Here is a 22,065-nt window from a genome sequence, read left to right on the forward strand (position 1 = left end):
GAATAACAAATAATAAAACTTTTGATAATAGAGACTAATATCAAAAAGTAAATAAGTCAACTCAATTTGTCAAAAAACAATTCTTATGCTAAAAATCATTTATAAATTTTCATGTGCAAGGCACGGTGTAAAATTAACTTTTTATAGTATTAAATAATGAAAACATTTACGATATGTTCAATTATGAATGTCATAAATTCTATAAATAATAAATTTTGAAAAGAAATATAAAAACTATAAAGAATTAATACAATTTAAAATGACATAAAAATTTAATAAAAAAATATTGTGACAATAAATTATAAAGTATTTTATTTAAATATCATTACAAAAATTAAATTTTATTAAATTATTATTAAAAACACACTTGAAAAGTCGTAAGGTACAAACTGCAACCAACTTTTCAATTTTTTAATCAAATTACTTTAAACATAATCAATTATTAAAATATAATAACAACTAAATGAACAAGTTTAAAAAATAAAATTCTTTTGAAAAATACATTATTTAAAAATAAATATGTACAAATATATATTATATGTTATTAGAATGTTAAAATATTGAAATAAAATAAAAGAATAAATATGCATAATTGTGAAATGCACTTATACATAATAGTAATACTTTAAATGGCGTAATATTTTTTATAATAATAATGTATTAGGTTCTCATGATGAAATATAAAAATGTAATAATAACTAAATATAAATACTTGAGAAATATAAAAAATTAAGGAATAGAATTTTTATATTAAAATTTAGTAAACTAATTATTGACTTAAAAAATTTTATAAAAAATTTTTTATGATCATCAGCACGGGTATAAAGCTAGTACTATTTTTGGGTTAAAAGAGGAGAAAGCAAAACTATTTTCTCTTTATTATTTGCTTGATAGAAAAATGTGCACACATTTTATCCACAAAAGCCTGTTCCAGCTCCTGAGGAAATTTGACAACAAAGGACTAACCGGATATTTGTTCACAGACCATATTTTTGGTCCTAAGATCCTAAAGACTAGCTCTCTAAGATTGTATTAGGGTCCGAAATCCTTTACTGGTCTTCTCAAGTTAAAGGAGCATGAAACTTGAAGCTGCGAAACAGAACCACTAATAGTTCTTCCATTCTCAGTGCAATTGGTACATCTTTCATAACCTACAACAAGATAATTGGTGTTTTCCATGGTCAGCTTATTTGAACAGTGGCACTTGTTAAAGCATCAAAAACTAAGCAAGGATAGGCAGATGTATCTACGAAAGCGAAAGCCATTTGCATTACACAAATATACAGTAGTCCACTTCTCCTCTTGCACAAATTATCTAGGCACTTGATATGAAGACTATTTAGAAGTTTTACAAATGAACAAGGTCATCAAAGATGATACTTGAGAAGAAGAAAAGAAGTAAATGAAAATATACAAATGATAAGGCAATCGAAAATGATACTCAAGAAACAGACAACTCCTAAATGGGACTACTTTACATAACAATCATTTTTAAAGGAAAGCTTATTACTAAAGTCTAAAGGTTCTAATTTTTTATGAATTCAGCAATTGGAGGGTACTTGGTAATCAATATAAGACTTTGATGAATACTATCAACAAATTACCTAGCAAGAAGAGCAAAACATAGTTTTAGCACTCATCTTACACCTCAAAGTGTCCGGTTAGTTTACTTGGGTTGAAAAAAGTGACCATGTCTAAAAGCTGAACTTTAATCTACTCGCGATATACCTATCTCATTGAATGTACCATATTTTCCTCAAACTGTTTTGTTTAGGCAAAGTTGCAAAACTTTTCAATGCTTTCCATTTTGTTCTACACCCAATGTTGTAAAAAGCGGGAATCGGACTTAGTCGGTGGAGGCACCTTCTAGGGATTAATCGGGTAATCGGGGATTTAATCGGAATTAATTTAATATTATTTTTATAACATATGTAATTATTTTACTATTTTGACTATACATATATAATTATTATATATATTTATACAAATAAATTTAAAATTATGTAATATTATTAGGGTAAATATCGTAAGATCTAACTTATTAATTGAGGTCAACTTGAGATGAAAAAATAAGAAAGTTTATTATATAACCATTTAAAATATTAATTATGTATACGAGAATAATAGTTTTCTTAAATTTTTTTGTATTTTTTTTAATTTTTTTACCAATGAGGCCGATTTTTGACCGATTATTTCCGATTTTTGACCGATTTGTGTAAAACCGATTTGACCCCGATTTTCGCTTAACCAGTTCGATTTCCTACCAAACAACGATTAATCACCGATTAATCCCGATTAATCACCGATTAATCCCGATTAATCGCCGACTTTTAGAACATTGTCTACACCAGCTATATTAATGCTGCTTTTTTTTTGGCTAGGTATCCTTGTTTCTAGGTTTTAAGAAGCAATAAAGTTGTACTTCTTGGTTTAAGTTTTTTAATTTATACCTTGCTATATATGTAGTTCTTGGTTTAAGTTTCTCAATGTAATATATACCTTGGTATGTATGTCAATTAAGAAAGCTTTTTCCTACAGCCAAGCATTATCACTCTAGCCCAGGATTTTGTTTTACCATTGTTAAACATGCCATACAAACATCAACAGCTAGAGGTAATTCTGGGTTGATCTGATTGTTCAAAGATTATAAATATAACGAGATTATTATAAAAATGTATCCCAATTAAAATGAAATCTAAAAACAAACATTTATTTATCATGTGGACTTTGTGTAGTATAATTGATCCCACCATCAAGCTACAAATGAAAATGGCGAAAACCGAAATTTAGAAATGCTAACATTATTTACCAAGCATCATAACACTTCTATACAACCAGAAACTTAAAATTCTTGGTATAAATTTTCATTTTTTATTGAATATGAAAACAAATTAGAATGCCTACCCCGACCCCCACACACACGCCCGCAAACATAACTGTGCCTATAGCGAAGTGGACTAAACTAGCTGATACACCAAATATCTACTATATAGGCCAGTGCATGACACATCAGTGTATTAGAAAAGAGGTTTACAAAGACAGATTTAAACATCACAGAACCGTTTCCAGAACTAAACATATGATTAACTAACATCCAATAATGCACATATGGACCAGTCTGGGTCTTCAGGTTACCAACCTAAACAAAACCGTTTTAGGTCTTTATTCTTATAACTTTGATAAGTATTACTACTATATTAATACTTCTCCTTTATTTCAAAAACAAAAACTTCTCCCTGTAATGTGATTCACTCATTATAATAAGTATGTCACCGACTAATAAGTAACAATATAAAGATAAAAGATGAGTGGGTTATTAAAGGTTACCAGGGAAGTTTGAAGGTGTCCTTCCATCCATGTTTGCTGCAATGTAATATTACTTTGTCCAACCTTGATATGACTTCTGAAAAGGTTGGCCTTAAATCATATTGAGGATTCCAGCATTGCTCAATCAATCTACATTGATGGTGAAAATATGATTAAAATGAGAACACAGTTTAATTACAAAAAGATGTGACATGCAGGCAATGCAGGTACTATGAAGCAAGCACCAATAATGGATAAAGAAGAACTGATCCTCTTTTCCTTCAAATAAAAACCATATGCTCATGCCAGTATGGTATCAAATAAAACAATATCCATCTCGCATTCCTACAGATGGACACCCAACAACTAAGCAGTAAAAGGATACCTACTTTTGTTCAGAACTAGGTGTTCCAAAACTTGCAACTGCGTCTTATTTCACAGAGTAGTAGTGAAAAGAGCTCGTATAGTTTGGTTGTCTAAATTTTTCAAAACCTTCAACTTTTGTTGTTCCCTTTGTTGGGTGGTTAGAAGTAGAACTAATAAAGTAACTGGTTACTTTCCTTGGCTAAATTCCACGTGTTTGAGTGTTTTCCATTGACTTACATAATCTACCAATCTAGTGACATGGCATAATATCTTTAGTTGATGTCATTGCTGTTATTGTTACTAGGAGAATAAATTTTTGAAAGTTATACTAGAGTGTTTGGTAATGGGTGTCATGAGTATATAGCTGAGACGTATACTGAGTGAGTTAGCATCTTCGTGCCAACAGTATAATTGGGAACAAAAAATATAGCAATAGGTAAAAAATTCCAGATTTAGTGCAAACAACATTTGTATCAAAATCCTGGGAACAAAAAAAATAGCAATAGGTAAAAAATTCCAAATTTAGTGCAAACAACAACATTTGTATCTAAATCCCGAGGAACTATATTGTTGTTTATCACTATTTTACTTTAAAGAAACCCATTCCCTAGTGCCTCAATATAATTTTGGAATTATAAAATAGAAACAAACTAGAAAATGAAATATACAACTTGCATAATGTTTTTGCCTATTAAACCAATTAGTTCTCTCTTATATTTGCATTCTTTAATGACATCTAAGGTTTGAATTTCTAGTATTAAGCAGCAGCATATTATTAATTCGACAACATACTTGATTACCTCTCCTGCAAGAAGCAGACATAACATAATTAGTAGCTTACTCTTTTAGATCTGGAGGATAAGATTTTGATTTTTGCTTAATTGTGGGCCTTTTTCCTTCTACACACATCAGTTGAACTGCTTCTTCTAGAGACTTTGGATGAAATGGATGAACACCCTCTATCATCTAAATCAAATCACCATATAGTGTGAAAATAATATCAGTCTTCGAGTCTTATTGTTTTTATCATACATTCTTGAAGAGAGCATCAGATATTGTTAGAGATGATGTAAGCAACATGATGTCAGCATGCTTATGTCATTAGATAGGGTTTACTATTCTAATCTTGGGGACCAAGTTTTACTTCCTATATAAGGAGAGCAGCCCCCCTCATTGTAAAAACAACTAATATTTATATATATATAACAGTTCTTGAGTTTCTCTTCTTCAACATATATCATCACATACACACACAGCTGATATATACAAGTTACGATGGTATCAGAGCAGGATTCAACATAGAGAGGGAAGAACTCACATCAGAAACACAACAGGGGCTTTCAGTTTTTAAGAAAACAGAGAAGCTGTCTATTCTGTTGAAAAATCAGAAAATCAAAACACAACAAAACAAACATACAAAGCCATTGCAGTACTGAGCACCACAAGACGACCTCGCACCAAGAATCTGGCCTGAAAAATCCTTCTATGTTCGGAATCTATTCGTGGTACTTTCTCTTGAATCTGATAAATTTTTAGTTTATCCTCCTTTTGATGGGTTTAAAACTGGCTATTGTTTTTTTGTGTACTTTCTGGGTTTTTGCTTGAATATTATACATCTGATGTGTCTATTGTTTTTGTATTGTTTTTGTGTTGGAGAGAAACAAAAAATAAATAAATATTTTATTTCAGAAACATACATGTAATCACTGCCGTATGTATATGAATAGATACATACACTAACTTGGTCATTTAGTCAAGTCAAGGGTTGATTATAATCTGAAATTTATTATTTCAATATTGATTCAATGGCGGAGGTTGTTGATATTACAAATGAGATTGTTGCTACAAGTAACAATAAATCTGGATTTCATAGTACTCCTTATGTGAGTCCTAAATTGACGGGAAAAACTTTCTCGAATGGTCAAAAGCTTGCACGATGGCACTCAAATCCCATAAATTAATGAAATATATTAATGGGAAAGCCAAGCGACCTAAGGAGAGCGATGCAAATTTTGATGATTGGGATTCTGAAAATGCCACGTTCTGTTCGTGGGTGTTTAACTCTATGGAAGTACACATTTGCAAGAGTTATATTTTTATTGATACAGCTGAAGAGGTGTGGAGTTCTCTCATCCGGACTTATTCTTTCTCCAGGAATATAGTCAAGCGATTTGAGGTGAACCGAAAAATATGGGCATTGGTCCAAGGAGATCGAACACTGGCTCATTATTATTCAGAGCTTACATCATTACGGAGTGAGTTGGGGCATTACCCTATATTTGAGTGTAAACAGGCTGAAGATCAGGAGAAATATCAAAAAATGATGACAGAAGAAAGAGTGATGAAATTTCTTGATGGGCTGTCAGATGAGGATGATTCAATTAAAAATCAACTTATAGGACATATTCATTTTCCTAACGTAGAGGATGCATATGGACGTGTCCGTTTGGAGGAAAGTCGAAAGCAAAGTATGACTCCGGCGACTTTATCTGACCGATCTGCACTCTTAACGGGAAGTATTCAACAGCTTGAGGCAGAAAAACCAGAACAAGTTCCAGTGGCTTTAATGGGTGAAAAATCTATCTCTCAGTGTGACTACTGCAACAAGATGTACCACACTCATGAGAACTGCTTTATCTTGCACCCTCATCTCAGAATCCGAGGACGAGGAGGACGCACCCGAGAAAATTATCGAGGTGTCTCATTTGGCAGAGGCCCGGTTAGGGGCACAAGAAGAGGGATTCCTTTTAATGCTCATCATATGGTAACAGAATGTGAATCTCCTACACGGACGATGACTGCTTCAGTACTAAACGCTTTCCGTCAAATGATGTCTCAACTGAACACCACTCCACCTACAGTTCATTCTGCCCATGCAGGTATATCTTGTCACTTAATCTCCGATAAGTGTCGTACATCATGAATTATTTAGTCTGGAGCATCAGCACATATGACTGGAAATTCTAATTTCCTAGAATCATATCGCAGTGAAACAAGCAATGTTTGTGTTGCTAATGGAGCTCTTGCACCTGTTCCATGGACAGGGCACTTCTCTTTGTCTCTCATCATCATTACCATTATTAGATGTTTTGCATGTTCCTTCTTTAACTGCAAACTTATTATCACTTTTACTGAAAATCTCAATTGTTCAGTAACTTTTTTCCCTTCTCATTGTGTATTCCAGGTAAATCGGTGGATGGTCTCTATGTCATGGAAGGAACTCCTACTTCTCCTTTAACAAGTTATCGGCTGTCATCCAAATCTAGTATTATTTGGAGTCTTTATATCAATGGCATAGACGGTTAGGTCATCCATCTTTTGGTGTTTTAACACATCTATTTCTTAATTTAACAAAGCAATGTTTTAATGAAGATTTTTTATGTGAACCATGTGAATTGGCCAAACACAAAAGGTAACCTTATCCGTCTAGAAATAAAAGAACTTCTATTCCTTTTTCTACTATTCATACTGATGTTTGAGATCCATTTCGACATCCTACACATGATGGTTACAGGTGGTTTGTTGTTTTTGTTGATTGTCATTCTCGACTTACTTGGGTTTATCTTCTTAAACACAAAAGTGAAGTATTCAAATGTTTTAAATCTTTTCATCACATGATACAAACACAATTTAATGCCTCTGTTAAAATCCTTCGAATCGATAATGGTACCGAATATGACGATCCATTTACATCTAATTTAGATACATGTGGTATTAGTCATCAAACTACATGTGTGAAAACCTCTCAACAAAACGGGGTGGCCGAAAGGAAAATTGGTCACTTGCAACAGGTAGCACGGTCTCTTATATTAACGATGCATGTCCCTGAATATCTTTGGGGCGAGGCTGTCATGAATGCTGCATATCTTATCAACCGTCTTCCTTCGAGTGTTCTACTGTTCAGAACACCATTGTCATTTGTCCCTGCACCTTCCTCTCATCCATTGCCTCTTCGATTATTTGGGAGTGAATGCTTTGTTCACAATCATTCTCCATCTCGGTATAAACTTGATTCCCGTGCTCTCCGCTGTGTTTTCATTGGTTATTCACCAACTCAAAAGGGCTACAAATGTAATCATCCTTCTTCGCGTCGTATATTTGTTAGTCATGATGTTACCTTTTGGGAATCTATCTCTTATTTCTCCCCGGGCTCTTCCTCTTTGCTTCAGGGGGAGATTAACCGACACAGTATTGATAGTGAAGCTACAGAGGAGTTACTGTCGTTCATCAATGTACCTAGTCCAAATATAAGCCCAAACACTAGTTCAAACACATCATCATCACGTTCACGTGTGTGTAGTGAGTCGGATGATCTAAATAGATTTGATAACTTTTTCTCGGAGTAAAAATGATAATGCCGCCACTTTACCACATCAAGAGACCCTTGACCTTGAGGCAGATCCTACAACTCCCATAATTGAGACTGATAATGGTAACACTCTTGATCCTACTCTGAATCTTCCAATTGCTATTAGAAAGGGTGTGCGCTCTTGTACTAACCATCCTATCTCAAATTTTGTTTCATATAATGCATTATCTCCGTCGTCACTTGCTTTTGTGACATCCTTGTCTAGTGTTTCTGTTCCACGTACTTGGCAGGATGCTTTATGTGATCCTAAATCGAAAGATACCATGATAGAAGAGATGAATGCATTAAAACACAATGACACTTGGGAGTTAACTACTCTCCCCGCTGGAAGTAAGGTAGTAGGATGCAGATGGGTATTCACAGTGAAACAAAAACCTAATGGGTTGATTGAAAAATATAAGGCAAGACTTGTGGCAAAAGGGTATACTCAAACTTACGGGATCGATTATCAGGAAACTTTTGCCCCAATCGCAAAGATGGCCTCTATCTGAGTCTTGATATCATGTGCTGGAAACCTTGGATGGGAGCTCCAACAATTGGATGTAAAAAATGCATTCTTGCATGGAGACCTAAAAGAAGAGGTCTACATGGACATTCCACCTGGATTTTCTACAACCGCAACCACCGGAAAAGTATGCAGATTAAAAAAGACTATATATGAATTGAAACAGTCTCCAAGGACGTGGTTTGGCAAATTTCAGAGAGCTATGGTCAGATTTGGCTACAAACAGGGTAATTCAGATCATACGATGTTCGTGAAAAGAAAAGGTGAGAAGATCACAGTACTGATTGTTTATGTCGATGATATCGTGATCACTAGCAATGACACATGTGAGATTGCAGATGTTAAACGGAGACTTGCCTCCGAATTCGAGATGAAAGACTTGGGAAAACTACGATATTTCCTTGGAATTGAAGTCTCTAGAAGTCCGGGTGGTATCTTTCTTTCACAACGAAAGTATACACTTGACCTGTTAAACGAAACAGATGTGTTGGGATGTAGACCTGCAGATTCTCCTATAGAAGCGAATCATAAGCTTTATGGAGATACCGGTGATACGGTTGATATAACTCGATATCAAAGATTAGTTGGAAGGCTAATCTACCTCTCACACACAAGACAAGATATAGCATATGTAGTGGGAGTTGTAAGTAGATACATGCATGATCCTCGTCAACCCCATTTGGACGCGGTTTATATGATACTAAGGTATCTTAAAGCTGCTCCCGGGAAGGGAGTGATGTTTACTAATAACGAACATCTCGGGGTTGAGAGCTATACAAATGCAGATTGGGTTGGATGTCTAGATGATAGACGTTCCACATCTGGATATTATACATTTGTTGGATGCAATCTAGTTACTTGGCGAAATAAGAAGCAACTAGTGGTTGCGTTATCTAGTGCTGAAGCAGAGTATCAAGCTATGGCTCGAGGTGTACGTGAATTGCTATGGATTAGATTATTTCTAACGGAGTTGGGACTTACATCAGATACACCGATGAAACTGCATTGTGATAACAAATCGGCTATTGCCATTGCACATGATCCAGTTCAACATGATCGAGCAAAGCATATTGAGATTGATCGACACTTTATTAAAGAGAATATCAATAATAATGTCATCAGTATTCAGTTTGTTAGATCAGAAGATCAACGAGCTGATGTTTTGACTAAGGGTTTAAGTGGAAAAATGATTCATCCTCTTATCGACAAGTTGGGCATGAGTGATATATATGCACCAACTTAAGGGGGAGTGTTAGAGATGATGTAAGCAACATGATGTCAGCATGCTTATGTTATGTCATTGGATAGGGTTTACTATTCCAATCTTGGGGACCAAGTTTTACTCCCAATGGAAGGAGAGCAGCCCCCCTCATTGTAAAAACAACTAATATTTATATATACATTAACAGTTCCTGAGTTTCTCTTCTTCAACATATATCATCACATACACACAGCTGATATATACAAGTTAAGAGATATAAAACAAACAAATTATTTAGCAAAAAAAAAAAAAACAAACAAACTATGCATTGCAAAAATTATGTCATTTCAATGAAGGTTGAGCTTCATGTCACAACAAATTGTAGTAAAAGCATATTTAATCAAGCTAATGAATTCTGTAAATTTAACACACACAAAAAAATTCAAAATATTGTAAGACATTATGCAATGACATCAAATTATCACCCGAACATATAAAGTGTACTGAAAAAATTAGTGAAATAGCAAAGAGGAAAGGGAAATTAAAGAAGTTATACCTCATAGACGATAAGAGCAAAAGAGTAAACATCTGCTCGTTTCTCAAATACCTCACCATTGTAGATCTCAGGTGCCACATATAAATCTACAGGCAACAAGAGAATATATAGTTAGGCTGATACTATATATAAGCAATATGTTCTTTTAAAAATAGTGTCATCATAATTCATAAGTTGTATATATTATGATGAACAGAAACCTTTATATGATATGAAATGACATGAAAGTGCACTGGAAGATGGTGTTCACAATGTCAACCTAAAGATCTGCATTTTCAAACTCTTTAAAGTATATATCATGTGCATAAAGCTTAAGCGACTATAGAAGCCCACGTAACATTTTTAAGAATGATCACTATAAGATATATGTACTACACTACCACGAGACACATCTAAAAATACTTCGTTATCTATATACCACACTTGACTTCAATGAATTCAAGTGGTTCCACCAGTATATTATGGAATTCTTGTTAAAAAATCACCATAACAGGTGCTTTGATTAGTGCAAAACTTACTTGCACGATCAATGGCCTCAGGATGCGATAGTTTTGCTTTGTCTGGAGATATTGTTGACATTCTCAATACACCAAATCCTGCAACCTTCAATTGACCTCCACTATCCAGCAAAATATTTCTGGCACCTTACCCAAAGTTCACAAATTAAGTAAAGTCCATCATAACAACGTTACTCAGTGCCAACTCAATTAAACATCAAAACTAATGAATTTAATCCATACTTTGGCCTTAAATCACAATGAATAACTGGGTCTGGTTTACATTCATGAAGATAATTCATGCCCCTGCTCAACAAGTAAATAGACAAGAGAAGATTAAAAGCTAAAAAATGAAATATAGAAAGCCCATGACAGAACCTTAAAAGAATGGCAGAAACAAACACTATGCTGTAAAGGAAATTAGGTAATATAGGACTACCACATAGTTATAACAAGGGAATGCTTTTCTACTTTATCATTTATGTAAAAACAGAAACTCAAAATAGGAAAAATTGATCCATACAATGATGTTACAAGTATTTAAATGTAAATCAATTAATTTTCACTTGCCTAGCTATATCAAGTGCAAATCTGAGAGTTTTTGATAGAGAAAGGCGCCCCTTCTTTTGAAGATAGGTTTCCAAGTCACCCTGAAAATTTCCATCAGAAAATAAAAATATTACATCTTCTATCAAATTTTAAGATGTATGTGTGTTTCAGAAAGTAAATTATAAAATATTGTCACATTGTAGCTTGTGTACAAAGAAGTGTTATATTATTAAACCTAAAAATTGACAAGTTTCAGGAACATTAATGCTATGTAATCAAGATAATTGTGTGGTAATCAATTAGCCATCTCTAGAGTCTTTACATCAAGAACTTCCATATACCAAGTTCTGGAAATCTAAGTAGAGAGTTGACATAAACATCTGGGTATGTATATTACATCATGTTTTTATTGATTATAGAAAGGATATCTCAAGTTAGGAGGACTACCGAACACTTTCTCATATGCTAAATCTCTTCTTCTAAGCTCTAATTCTCTCTACAGTCTCCCTAAATTATCTTTATCCTTTTCCTTATTGATTCTCATTTCTCTATACTGTAATCCTAATTTAATCCGCCTTTATTCTTGACAGAATTTTTTTTTTGCTAAATTATTCTTGACAGATTTGACAGCCAAGACTAATCTTCTTTCCACTCTGTTTTTCTGTCAATCTGCAGAACTCCTTAAGCTTAAACTTTCATACTCCGCCCATTTTAGTTATGCATTCTGTACCATCTCAATCAGTCACCCTAAGTAAGATGAATCTCCTAGGTGCAATTACATCAACTGCTTCTAATGACAGCAATTATTAATGAACTCTCTTCGTAAAGTTTTTGGAAAATCCTTCAATCTAGCATAGAATCTATCACCAATTTAAAGGAGTTCAACGTTAGTTGACCTTTCATTTCGTGCAATGGTTGAGCCTTAGTCCTATCAAAACTCAAAGAGAATATGTAATTTTCATTATTACTGTAGTAAGTCTCTTTCTAGACTTGCGAGTTGCGTCTAAAAATTTCCTTATTTGATATATGAAAGTAGGTGTTAATAAATGTGCCCATCAATATCAAATCCTCAGTGAGATTGTATTCAATTCAACACATCAAAATTCCTCTATGAGGGTTGCCATCTCCTGTTGATTCAATACATATTCACCTCAATGTCGTAACTTCTGATGGTGATCTAGAAGTAAAGCTAAATATAAGAAAAATGTATATATACAGACAGGGTTACCCACTTACCTTTGTATGATACTCTGAAACAATCATCATAGGAACATTTTGAGTGACGGCTCCAACAAACTGAATCACATTCGGATGTCTAACCTTTTCTAACAATGTTAACTCATTTTTGAAAGCATTTCTGCACGCAAGGAGATATAGAGTTGGTAATGTAGAAACTAAAACGCCAGATAAGAATTAATGTTCTGAAAAAACATATTGTATGGCATAATCACTATCCAAAAAGCTAATGGAGGGAAATAAATTCGTGTTCACTAAATGATCAGAAAGCTGATGTATCTAAAACATTAGTAATTGTGAAAAGTTGTCTTTTACTAAGGATACAGATGATGATGCTCTATTCCAGAAACCCCTTCTGAAGTAGAATGAGCTATAAGACTAGGTAAATGAAATGTGCGAGACAGGGAGATATTAAAGAATGAGAGCAGTTCTAATAGCCACATAATTTGTATAAAGAATTATCAAAAGATGATATCCTCTAATTCTCCTTGCAGCAATAGAAATTTAATTACATGAAATATATCTAAACATCTTTATTGACACTCAGACAGGCTCCACTTCATTACAAGGAGTACAAAAAGTGTCTGCCTGTCTGGCATTTAGGCTTTTGAGATGCTTATTTGACTTGGGGTTTCTATCAATTAATTTTGTCTCCTGCCTAGCAATTAGTGAAAATATAAGTGAACACAGCATTTACGACAAGGCGGACAAGCCATACAGCAGGGTTGGGGAAAGTGAAACGCTGCGGGGAAGGGACTAATGAGAACCTTTATACTTGGAATAAAAAATCTTCACTTGCTTGGACATGTCGGAATTATGTTTGGTAGCAAGTGGTATTACTGGTTAGAGCTTAAAATCTAAAAGATTGAGATCGGTTATGCATTGCCCTCTTGAATAAGTTCAATAAATTATCCTACTAAGAGGAGCGAAGTTAGAAGCAGAAGGTCAGATCTAGGTGGATGGGAGTACAATCAGGATACATATGTAACTGCTGGGAGGAAGAAAAGCTAAGTAAGGAAATAACAAACTGAGGAGAACATATTATCAAATTAATCTTGAAAAGTATAGAAGCTTATGCACAGATTTCTATCCAGACAGTGCATATTCAGATGTTGGAAGCCTTGGCTCGTGATACTATTTCTAAGAGTAACAGTATAATACTAATGTACAAATTCACATATAAGAATATTATACAGTATTGCACAACACTAAATGGAGCCACGCCACTGAGTATTACTGAAGAAGGGGCTTGTCGTAAATGCCAAATGGAAGCAGGTTCATTAACAACTCATTCCAGGTATGATAGGTATATACTTAGCAGAGGATCACATATTTATCATTTTCAGATGTTAGAATTTCATTCCAATTTCTGTGTCCAGACTACAAAACCAGATCCTAATGCGTTTGATGAGTGTAGCATGATAACTAGAGAAGTCATGGGTTTAAGAAGAAGGTCATTTATTCTAAACTTTTTTTTTCAATTCAGATATGCATACAATGAACAAGGTACATGCTATTTAGCAAAAAACCAAAAGAAGAATTCTACAAGAAACAAAAGCATAAACTATATTGTAATAGTCTCATATTTTAAATCGACAGTGAATACATTTTTCTAATTCTACGCATTAATGGTCATAACTGTAAGAAGACAAGGACAATATCCATTTAAATGTATAGTGATGATGAGAAAAACAAGAGATACTAACATGCATTCAGGGTCTGAATAGCTATCCTTGTCAAGTATCTTTACAGAGACTTTTGTGCCATTCCATTTAGCAACTTGGTACGTTCCCTGAAATTTGACAAAATCTGGTTACGAAGTTGTACTGATTTGACTAGGCCATGCAAAATGCAACGGAACAACTGTAAGATAGGTAGTCACATGGAACAAAATTTAGAGGATGGTAGAACTATCATTTTGTCATGTGTTTCTGGTGAAATGAGTTTGAATCGCTGAACAATTCCTGGGTGTGCATAATGACTAGTGAGGAACAATAAGGTGATATTAGGCAAGATGTTTAAACTCATAATACACATAATGCACCAAAGCATAAAAATGTGACAAATATGTTTATCTATGTACGACTCAAGCTGCACAAAGTTGACAAAACAGAAAAACAAGTAAATCAGCTTTGACATGATTAACACCTAATAAGCTTGGTACGGAAATTGCTGGCATACATAACAAATGAGTATGGAAAATCATATAGGAACATGCCATGGACAAATTATAATTGATGCTGGTAGTCTGACAAGTTTACTTAGTGATTGATGTCAAGACTCTCGGAAAGTCAGAACTATAAGGTATGTGATTTTTTAGCAAACATAACTCATCTCAGAATGCCCTAGGGTACTGGTTCAAGATATATATAATGTCTGTACACGAATATTTTGAATTTGCACTTTTGAGTTACTTTAGAAGATGACTTTATAAATAAAAGTAAAACCTCTCTGTACTACATAAATTCTATCCAACTTAAGTCATGTGATGTCGTCTATAAGGTTGAATGCAAAGCAAAAAAAATATTGCACAGTACAAAAAGGGGAACAGGCACATCAAGTAGGAAACTGCATGAAAAAAAAAAGAGAATAAAAATGCTGAAACTGAAAGCAATATTGCAATCGAGGAAACTAGCCAGAGGCGTATGGTGTGAGGAGCGGGCCCAGCTCCAGCTGGGCAAATTTTCATAAGTTTTTAGTAGAAAAAAAATAACCGCTGGGTAGAAATTTTCAGGTAAAAGTCATATATATTTATTTATTCTTGGAAAACTAAATAAAACAAGTGATAGACAGAGAGAGTCAGAGACGGGAGAACAAGAATTGGGGCGCCAATGATCTGCAATTTCAAATCTCATATTGAATCTTTTGGGATGAAGTTAGAGAATATATACATCTAGTCAGTAATCAATCACCACAACAAGGTAATTTCATACTTTATTTTTATCAAAACTTGCAAAACAGAGGATGCACCCAAACTGTTTGATTAAATGTGCAAAAGAGAATCTGAATATTTGTATCAATAGAATCATGTAAAACTTACTTGCCTGTGTTGTTTTACATCGATGTATGTTATCTTGATACTTGCTTGTGATTTAGATTTAGTCATAATTTTCAAGTGTAGCATTTGGTTAGCTTATTTCTCTAAAATTTTGTTAATTTGTGCATAAAATTAAATGCGATATAGGATGTCTAATCAACCTCCCAAGAAGCGAATGAAGTCGCTTTTCTCTTTTTTTAAGAAAGATGATAACACTCGAACACTTAAATCAAATTTAAATATTTCATTGCCTTCCAATCCCCCTAATTCTTTGCATATAAGTGACAAGGAAATTATTTAGCAAAAAAAGTCACAAGGAAATTAAATATGTGGATGATATTGATTCGGAAGCCGTGATAGATCATTTTGGAGATCGTAGATCTCAAATTTAGATAGTATCATGTACTGGTACTAGCTAGTAAAATTGTCTTATGACATTTTGATTAATAGTTTATGCACATATTTTGACTTCTTGATGAACATTAATGAAAATTTGTATTTTAATATATTAAGTTCATTCTTCGGTATGAGAAAAAAAATATTCCGCTGGGAAGTATTTTTAGGCTCGATCTGCCACTGAAACTAGCACATACTTCGATGCCAGATGATGCATAGTGTTCAAAACAGAAACACTTCTACATGAATAAAATGATGAAATACCTTTGAGATACCATCGCTTTTTCGAACCTGAAGCTCTAAGGGATTGAGCTCATACTCAGGCACTTCTCCAGGATTTGCAACTGTCATAGGAGTTTTTCTGGTTTTCTACGAACAAGATAAATACAGTCATAATAATCTCCAAACCCATACACATTTTAATGCTATAGAGGAACGGTTAATGTACCGGAGTTCTAGCTCCACGTGCCTTCAAGATATTGTAAACTTCGACATTGCCATAGTACTTCGCATCAGCTGCTGCCTGTCATGAAAGATAAGAACATAACTACACAAAGTATGAAACATAGCCAATTCAGAGGATCACTAGGATATTAGGTGAATATTATATAATCTTTCAGTGGCAATTCAATAATATTAATAGGAGCATAATAGATTGATTTACTTTAAGTTTTAACATGTAGCATTTTTTATCCCGAATAACAATAGTTATATGCAATTAATGAAATGAAAATCTTTTCTATTTATGCACCACAAAGTGTTTGCATTGAAAGGAGAGTACCTGAGTATGAACTAGACCTGTTTGGTGTAACATGTAAATTTTGGTACAAGATACAAATATATAACAGACTACTTAATTACAACATTTTACTGGATCAGTTTGGTATTGACAAAAAAAAAACAACTTTCCCTGTGAAAAGAGAAGATGAGACATAAATGAGAATCATATTTAGGATATCACCCTATACTTTCCAACTAAGGGAAGGGAACCACCTTGCAGCAAAATAAACACTCTTTTAGAAAAGCATCCCCACAATCTTTTACCACATGCATGATTTCCAGATACAGTACTAAATATAAGGTGATCACGAGGCTCTACGAATTGGCTATAATATTACAAACCGGTCTCGGGTCTTAGATTTTAGGTGTCACAGCATGTGTTTACTGCTTATCAGACTATCAATTACTTGAAATCGTCTAAATTAAGCTGAAAAATACAATTTGCTTAACATTTTATCAGGCATGTCGCAATAAAGCCAGTCGTGTGTGGCAAATGCCAATCTAGAGTGCACATATCAGCCAGGATCCAGTCAACTAAATCTATACACTTCAAACAAATTAGGCTGAAACTTTTGGTGTTTCTCAAAAGTGGCAGTAGAAACACTAATCTTCAAGTGCTTGTATATAATCAGCCTTTGCTAATCCTTGGGTTATAAGAACTCCCCATCAATATATAATGCATCTAAATATAATATCTGGAAAAATTTATTCTATTAGCCTAAGTACAGCATGTGAAATTTCATCTCAATCAAACTCCACATATAAGTACGATTCCAATAAATTTTTAATATTGTAACTTCTCAGCAAAGCAAAAAACTAATAGAAGTTCTCTCCCAATCTCTCCATCTCTCTCTCTCTCTATCTATATATCTATCTCTCTCCACCCTCCCTCCCTCTCTCTCTCTCAACATCTCTGCATCTCTCACTCTCTCAACATCTCTCTCTTTCTCTCAATCTCAACATCTCTCAGTCTCTCTCCCCTCTCTCTATCTCTCTCCCTCTATCTCTCACCATCTCTCCATCTCTCTCTCTCTCTCCATCTCACTCTCAAAAGTCAATAATGACTAAAAAAAGCAAGTGGAAAAGGGAAATACCGTGCTGCCCCAACGATCACGAGCATCAATATGAGCCTTCCAACTCAACAACAATTCCACAACATGATTATGACCTTCACACGCCGCAATATGCAAAGCAGTACGTCCATCCAAATCAATACTATTAACATCCACACCTGCATCAAGCAACTCTAACACACCTTCCACATCACCTCTACTCGCCATAAACAACAACTGCATCGTCGAATCCAAATTCTCCGGCACACTCAACTCATCCTCTCCACTTCTCCTAATCGGATCCAACGACGACTGTCTACCAAAGCTAAATCTCAAAGTCTTCACTCGAGGATCCAGCGAGTTCTGCCTCTTGAAACTCAATTTCACGCTCTTAAACGACCCTGTCGAGAATTGCCGCGAGATTCCTCGCTTCAGTTGGGCCGCTAACGCCATTTTCTCACCTCCAAACCCTAGCTTTTACCGATTTTTTCGAAATTGTGTACGATTGTAGAAGAAAAGTGTTAGATCATGAGTAGATGTGAGAGAGATATCGAGAGCTTCGATTGTGTACGAACCGGAGCTCTCGGTTACGAGCAGAGAGATCTCGATTACGAAGAGAGAGATGATGAGAATGGAAGAATTAGGAAGAGAAAAGGGAAAATGGAGGGAGGAGGAGAGTGTACTATTTATATGGTGTATGTATACGTATGTGTATATGTGGAAATTTGCGGTTTATTTTTGCCTGGATTTCCGTGCCATTAGTTTACCGCCAATTCAAGTATAGACACACATAATGCCTGCTAATGGAGAAGCACGTGACCTTTATTTATTATTTGTTTCTTCTAAGTTTGTTTTATTTGGACTCATTTTAAAGTTAGGTCGCCTTCAATTATACATCCATGACTCGGTCCCCTCCCATTTTTTATATATTTCCTGCATTTTTCGATTACGCGTTAAAGAATTGCAAAATTTGTGACAGAATATCGATTAAGTTAATTCAAACTCATGTTTGTTGGAGTATATTGCCGTTCGTCGTACATAAATTTGGTAAGAAGTATTTAAATACTACTTTCTCCGTCTCACTAATATATTTACGTTACTATTACGCACGTATTTTGAAACTTTTATAAAATATAATTTCTTAATATTTTTTTAAAAAAAAATAAATTTTGAATAAAAAATTAAACATAAAATTCTTATTAAAAAAAATTAAAAATATATTATGAAACTATACTTTAAACGAGTATTAAAAAAACGTGCTAAAAAATAACGTAAACAATCCAGTGGGATGGTTGTTCTCGACCTTCAATATAACATTTCATTAGTTTTTGTCCATCAACGTTAAAAAGTTTAAGGGCATTTTAATAAATATATAATATAATTTTTGATATTACCAAAAAAATGAGAGTATAAATATTTAAGTAAAAAAATATTTTAGGTAATTTAAATAAATTTATATATATATTATTAGATGAAAAACCAAAATTACAATTACAAAATTATCCTTATACTTAAAATCATACTTAACGTTAACCGAATAAAATTAACGGAATGATTGCAAATTGAAGGTGATTTAGATGTTTGGGATGAACTACCGCGAACTTAACTATAAGTACTTAAATGTTTTTTCGCCAAATTTGTGGGTTATAAAGTATAATATATTCTACTATTTATATTTAAATCTTTAATTTAATTCAATTTTTCTGAATGTTTACTTTCAGATTGGAGTTCTTTGACTTACAATTCTTGTTCCTTAGAATAGTTTTGTTGTAGGTTAGTTATATATGATACTAAATTAGTTCCTGGGCAAATACTTGATTACATTAAAAGTATTCTTGTTAAATTTTTTATATTTTTAGAATTAAAATAGATAAATTGATTATTGTAATGTGTTCAATTTTAAGTAAGTAGTATCGCTTAATGTGTGTGTATGTATAAAATTTAATTTAGTATAAAATATATAAACAGCTAGGTGTAGATTTCTTAATTCTACGCAGTGCGGGTCCTTGGCATATACAAACATATATAAGATGAAATTTATATTTGATAGTTATTTTTCAAAAAATGATAAAAAAAAAGGTTTTTTTAAGAAAATGTTCCAAATTCAAAAAGAATGAGAACAAGGATTAATGAGATAAGAGAGAGGAATGTCGTTAATCTTAGCATGTAAAGTAAATTGAAATTATATATTTAGATTAATTGAGAGAATGACACTTGTACACTTTTAAGTTAAATGTGTCATTTACCATAATTTGTACTTTATTTTAATATAAAATAAATAGATAACAAGTTTAGTAAGGCGCGCTTAGCAGCCGCCTCTTAAAATAATATTCAATTTTTTGGATTTCTAATCTGATTTTAGTCTTTATGAAATTATGAATAACAAAATAAATATAATAAATGGAAAAGTTTAAAAAGTCGTTCTCTCGTTAAACATGTTTATTTCAATAAACTGCTCTCTCATTTTTCATAAATCTAATATCATAAATTATATTATTTATTAGTCAATAATCAATGTAATATGTTTTAAATTTAATAATATAGAAAATTGAGAAAATTACAAAAAAAAAAAAAATATGAGAGGCGTCACGCCACTGCCCTTGTGTTCTCCTTTACATAAGTATAATATAATGATATCACGATTTTTTAAAAAAAAATTGATAAATATATTTATGAATACTTGTCTTTAACAGATTTCATAAGTGAAAAATTAAAAGAATAATTTAGGAAAATATAATATAATAAGTTGATTTTAGGAGAAATGGGAGAAATGGTATAAAAAGAAATTTAGGAAAATACGATTTTCTGCAACTCGATTCAGGGTGTGTTTGGTATTGCGGTTACTGACAGCAACAGCAGCTTTTCACTAAAAATCAGTTAAAAAACTGTTTGGTAAAATTCAAAAACTGCTTTTGACCTAAAAGCCTGTTAGAGAAAGCAAGTCGTGCCATGCTTTTGGAAAAAGCTGTTTTTTAGTTTTTGTGGGAAGCGGATGCTGATTTCACCGTCAAACCTTACCAAAGGCATTATTATTTTTAATTTTTTGCATCAAAACATATACATATCAAAAAAATTACCAAATAGTTATCTGATTTTTACAACAGCACTTTTTTCAACATCTCTTTTTCTAACAGCAAAGCATTTTTTAACAGCAATCCCAAACAGAGCCTCAATCAGATACAATCTCGACGACCCTATATTTATAAATATTTTCAAAAAAATAATAAAATCGCAAAACATTTAGAAAATTAATATTTTTTAGTAGTTTCTTTAATATAAATTAGATAAATATTTCTGTAATTATATCTTATAAATTTTTGAATTATATAATATATACAATTTTTAATTAAATTATAATAAATGTATATTTTGAGAAGTCAAATCAGGCCTTTGGGAACACTGTATTCAATACTAAACTATAATAATCGAACATGAGTATAATTTGTAATTTGGTTATGTGACGCCCGCAAACTCGGGGTTATAAATGATGACCCACATTACTAGTATACTAACTTTATTATAGCAGCATAAATAAATTTAAACCCCGAAAACTACAAGGATCTAAACAGGATAGAGTTTGAGACAAGATAACAACTACCAACCAGAAATATTATTATTATTACAACCATTTTATTAATTAATCAAATTACGATTCTGACTTGGAATCGCCAGATAATCCAAAAGTATCTGAACCATCTAGTACATTTTTCCACCAACTAGCATCGCTTTCTTACACTGTATCTACCTGGTCTGGCACTTGGAATATGACGGTACGGAAAGTACCTCCAGAAACACTCTTACGAGTTGTGCGCCTAAGTCTGACCATCTTTTTTCTTAACTGTCAAGGTTAGATCAATACAAATAAATGAGCTAAATGGCTCAGCAAGTAACTAATAAACAGTTCTAGTATCCAAAACAATAACGACGTTCTAATTCTCAATAAACCAAGTGGCAGGATCTAACAATATCTAGGAAAGGGATTCAATTGAGGGTTTCAAAGCTTTCAAGATTCAAGCTTTGTATATCAACATTTCTCAAGATCAAATGATAGGGTTCTCAGATAGGTTCTCACAACTTTTAAGAAGATCAATCCAAGCTTTGTATATTAAATGTCAAAATAGAATGACATGGTTCTCGTTTAAGTTTTCTCATAACTTTAAGAAGTTCAATTTAAACTTGTATATCCGATATTCAAAACAGAATGACAGGGTTCAC

The 22,065-nt window shown here is 33.2% G+C and overlaps 2 protein-coding genes across 5 annotated transcripts; one reads left to right on the forward strand and one right to left on the reverse strand.

The window, feature by feature from the left end:
* Positions 1-855: 855 nt before the first annotated feature.
* On the reverse strand, positions 856-18,617 carry LOC141676603 (integrin-linked protein kinase 1-like). Of its 3 annotated transcripts, XM_074482284.1 has the most exons (12): positions 17,893-18,609; positions 16,467-16,541; positions 16,283-16,387; positions 14,292-14,377; positions 12,586-12,706; positions 11,371-11,450; positions 11,044-11,106; positions 10,822-10,940; positions 10,304-10,389; positions 4,514-4,638; positions 3,328-3,456; positions 856-1,151 (listed from the first exon to the last, which is right to left on the reverse strand). In XM_074482284.1, the coding sequence occupies exons 1-12, from the start codon at positions 18,301-18,303 to the stop codon at positions 1,145-1,147; spliced, it is 1,407 nt and encodes a 468-aa protein (XP_074338385.1). In that variant the 5' UTR covers positions 18,304-18,609; the 3' UTR covers positions 856-1,144. The 3 variants fall into 3 exon arrangements, 2 of the variants coding, with proteins under 2 accessions (XP_074338385.1, XP_074338386.1); XR_012557086.1 differs by lacking the exon at positions 4,514-4,638 and having other exon boundaries at positions 17,893-18,617; XM_074482285.1 differs by lacking the exon at positions 856-1,151 and having other exon boundaries at positions 3,324-3,456; positions 17,893-18,613.
* On the forward strand, positions 4,880-7,105 carry LOC141676604 (uncharacterized). Of its 2 annotated transcripts, none has more exons than XM_074482286.1 (3): positions 4,880-5,177; positions 5,487-6,551; positions 6,857-7,105. In XM_074482286.1, the coding sequence occupies exons 2-3, from the start codon at positions 5,609-5,611 to the stop codon at positions 6,976-6,978; spliced, it is 1,065 nt and encodes a 354-aa protein (XP_074338387.1). In that variant the 5' UTR covers positions 4,880-5,177; positions 5,487-5,608; the 3' UTR covers positions 6,979-7,105. The 2 variants fall into 2 exon arrangements, with proteins under 2 accessions (XP_074338387.1, XP_074338388.1); XM_074482287.1 differs by having other exon boundaries at positions 5,827-6,551.
* Positions 18,618-22,065: the final 3,448 nt, after the last annotated feature.

The sequence above is a fragment of the Apium graveolens genome, chromosome 8 (genome assembly GCF_009905375.1).
Source record: "Apium graveolens cultivar Ventura chromosome 8, ASM990537v1, whole genome shotgun sequence".
NCBI lineage: Eukaryota > Viridiplantae > Streptophyta > Magnoliopsida > Apiales > Apiaceae > Apium > Apium graveolens.

Bases quoted from the DNA above. Each gene is read 5' to 3' on its own strand.
- LOC141676604 (XM_074482286.1), top strand. From the start codon at position 5,609: ATGGCACTCAAATCCCATAAATTAATGAAATATATTAATGGGAAAGCC. The intron at 6,552-6,856 runs GTATATCTTGTC...TGTGTATTCCAG, and splicing joins AGTTCATTCTGCCCATGCAG to GTAAATCGGTGGATGGTCTC.
- LOC141676603 (XM_074482284.1), bottom strand. From the start codon at position 18,303: ATGGCGTTAGCGGCCCAACTGAAGCGAGGAATCTCGCGGCAATTCTCG. The intron at 11,451-12,585 runs GTAAGTGGGTAA...GGAAATTTTCAG, and splicing joins TTTCAGAGTATCATACAAAG to GGTGACTTGGAAACCTATCT. The intron at 4,639-10,303 runs GTATAACTTCTT...GATTTGATTTAG, and splicing joins TTGCTCTTATCGTCTATGAG to ATGATAGAGGGTGTTCATCC.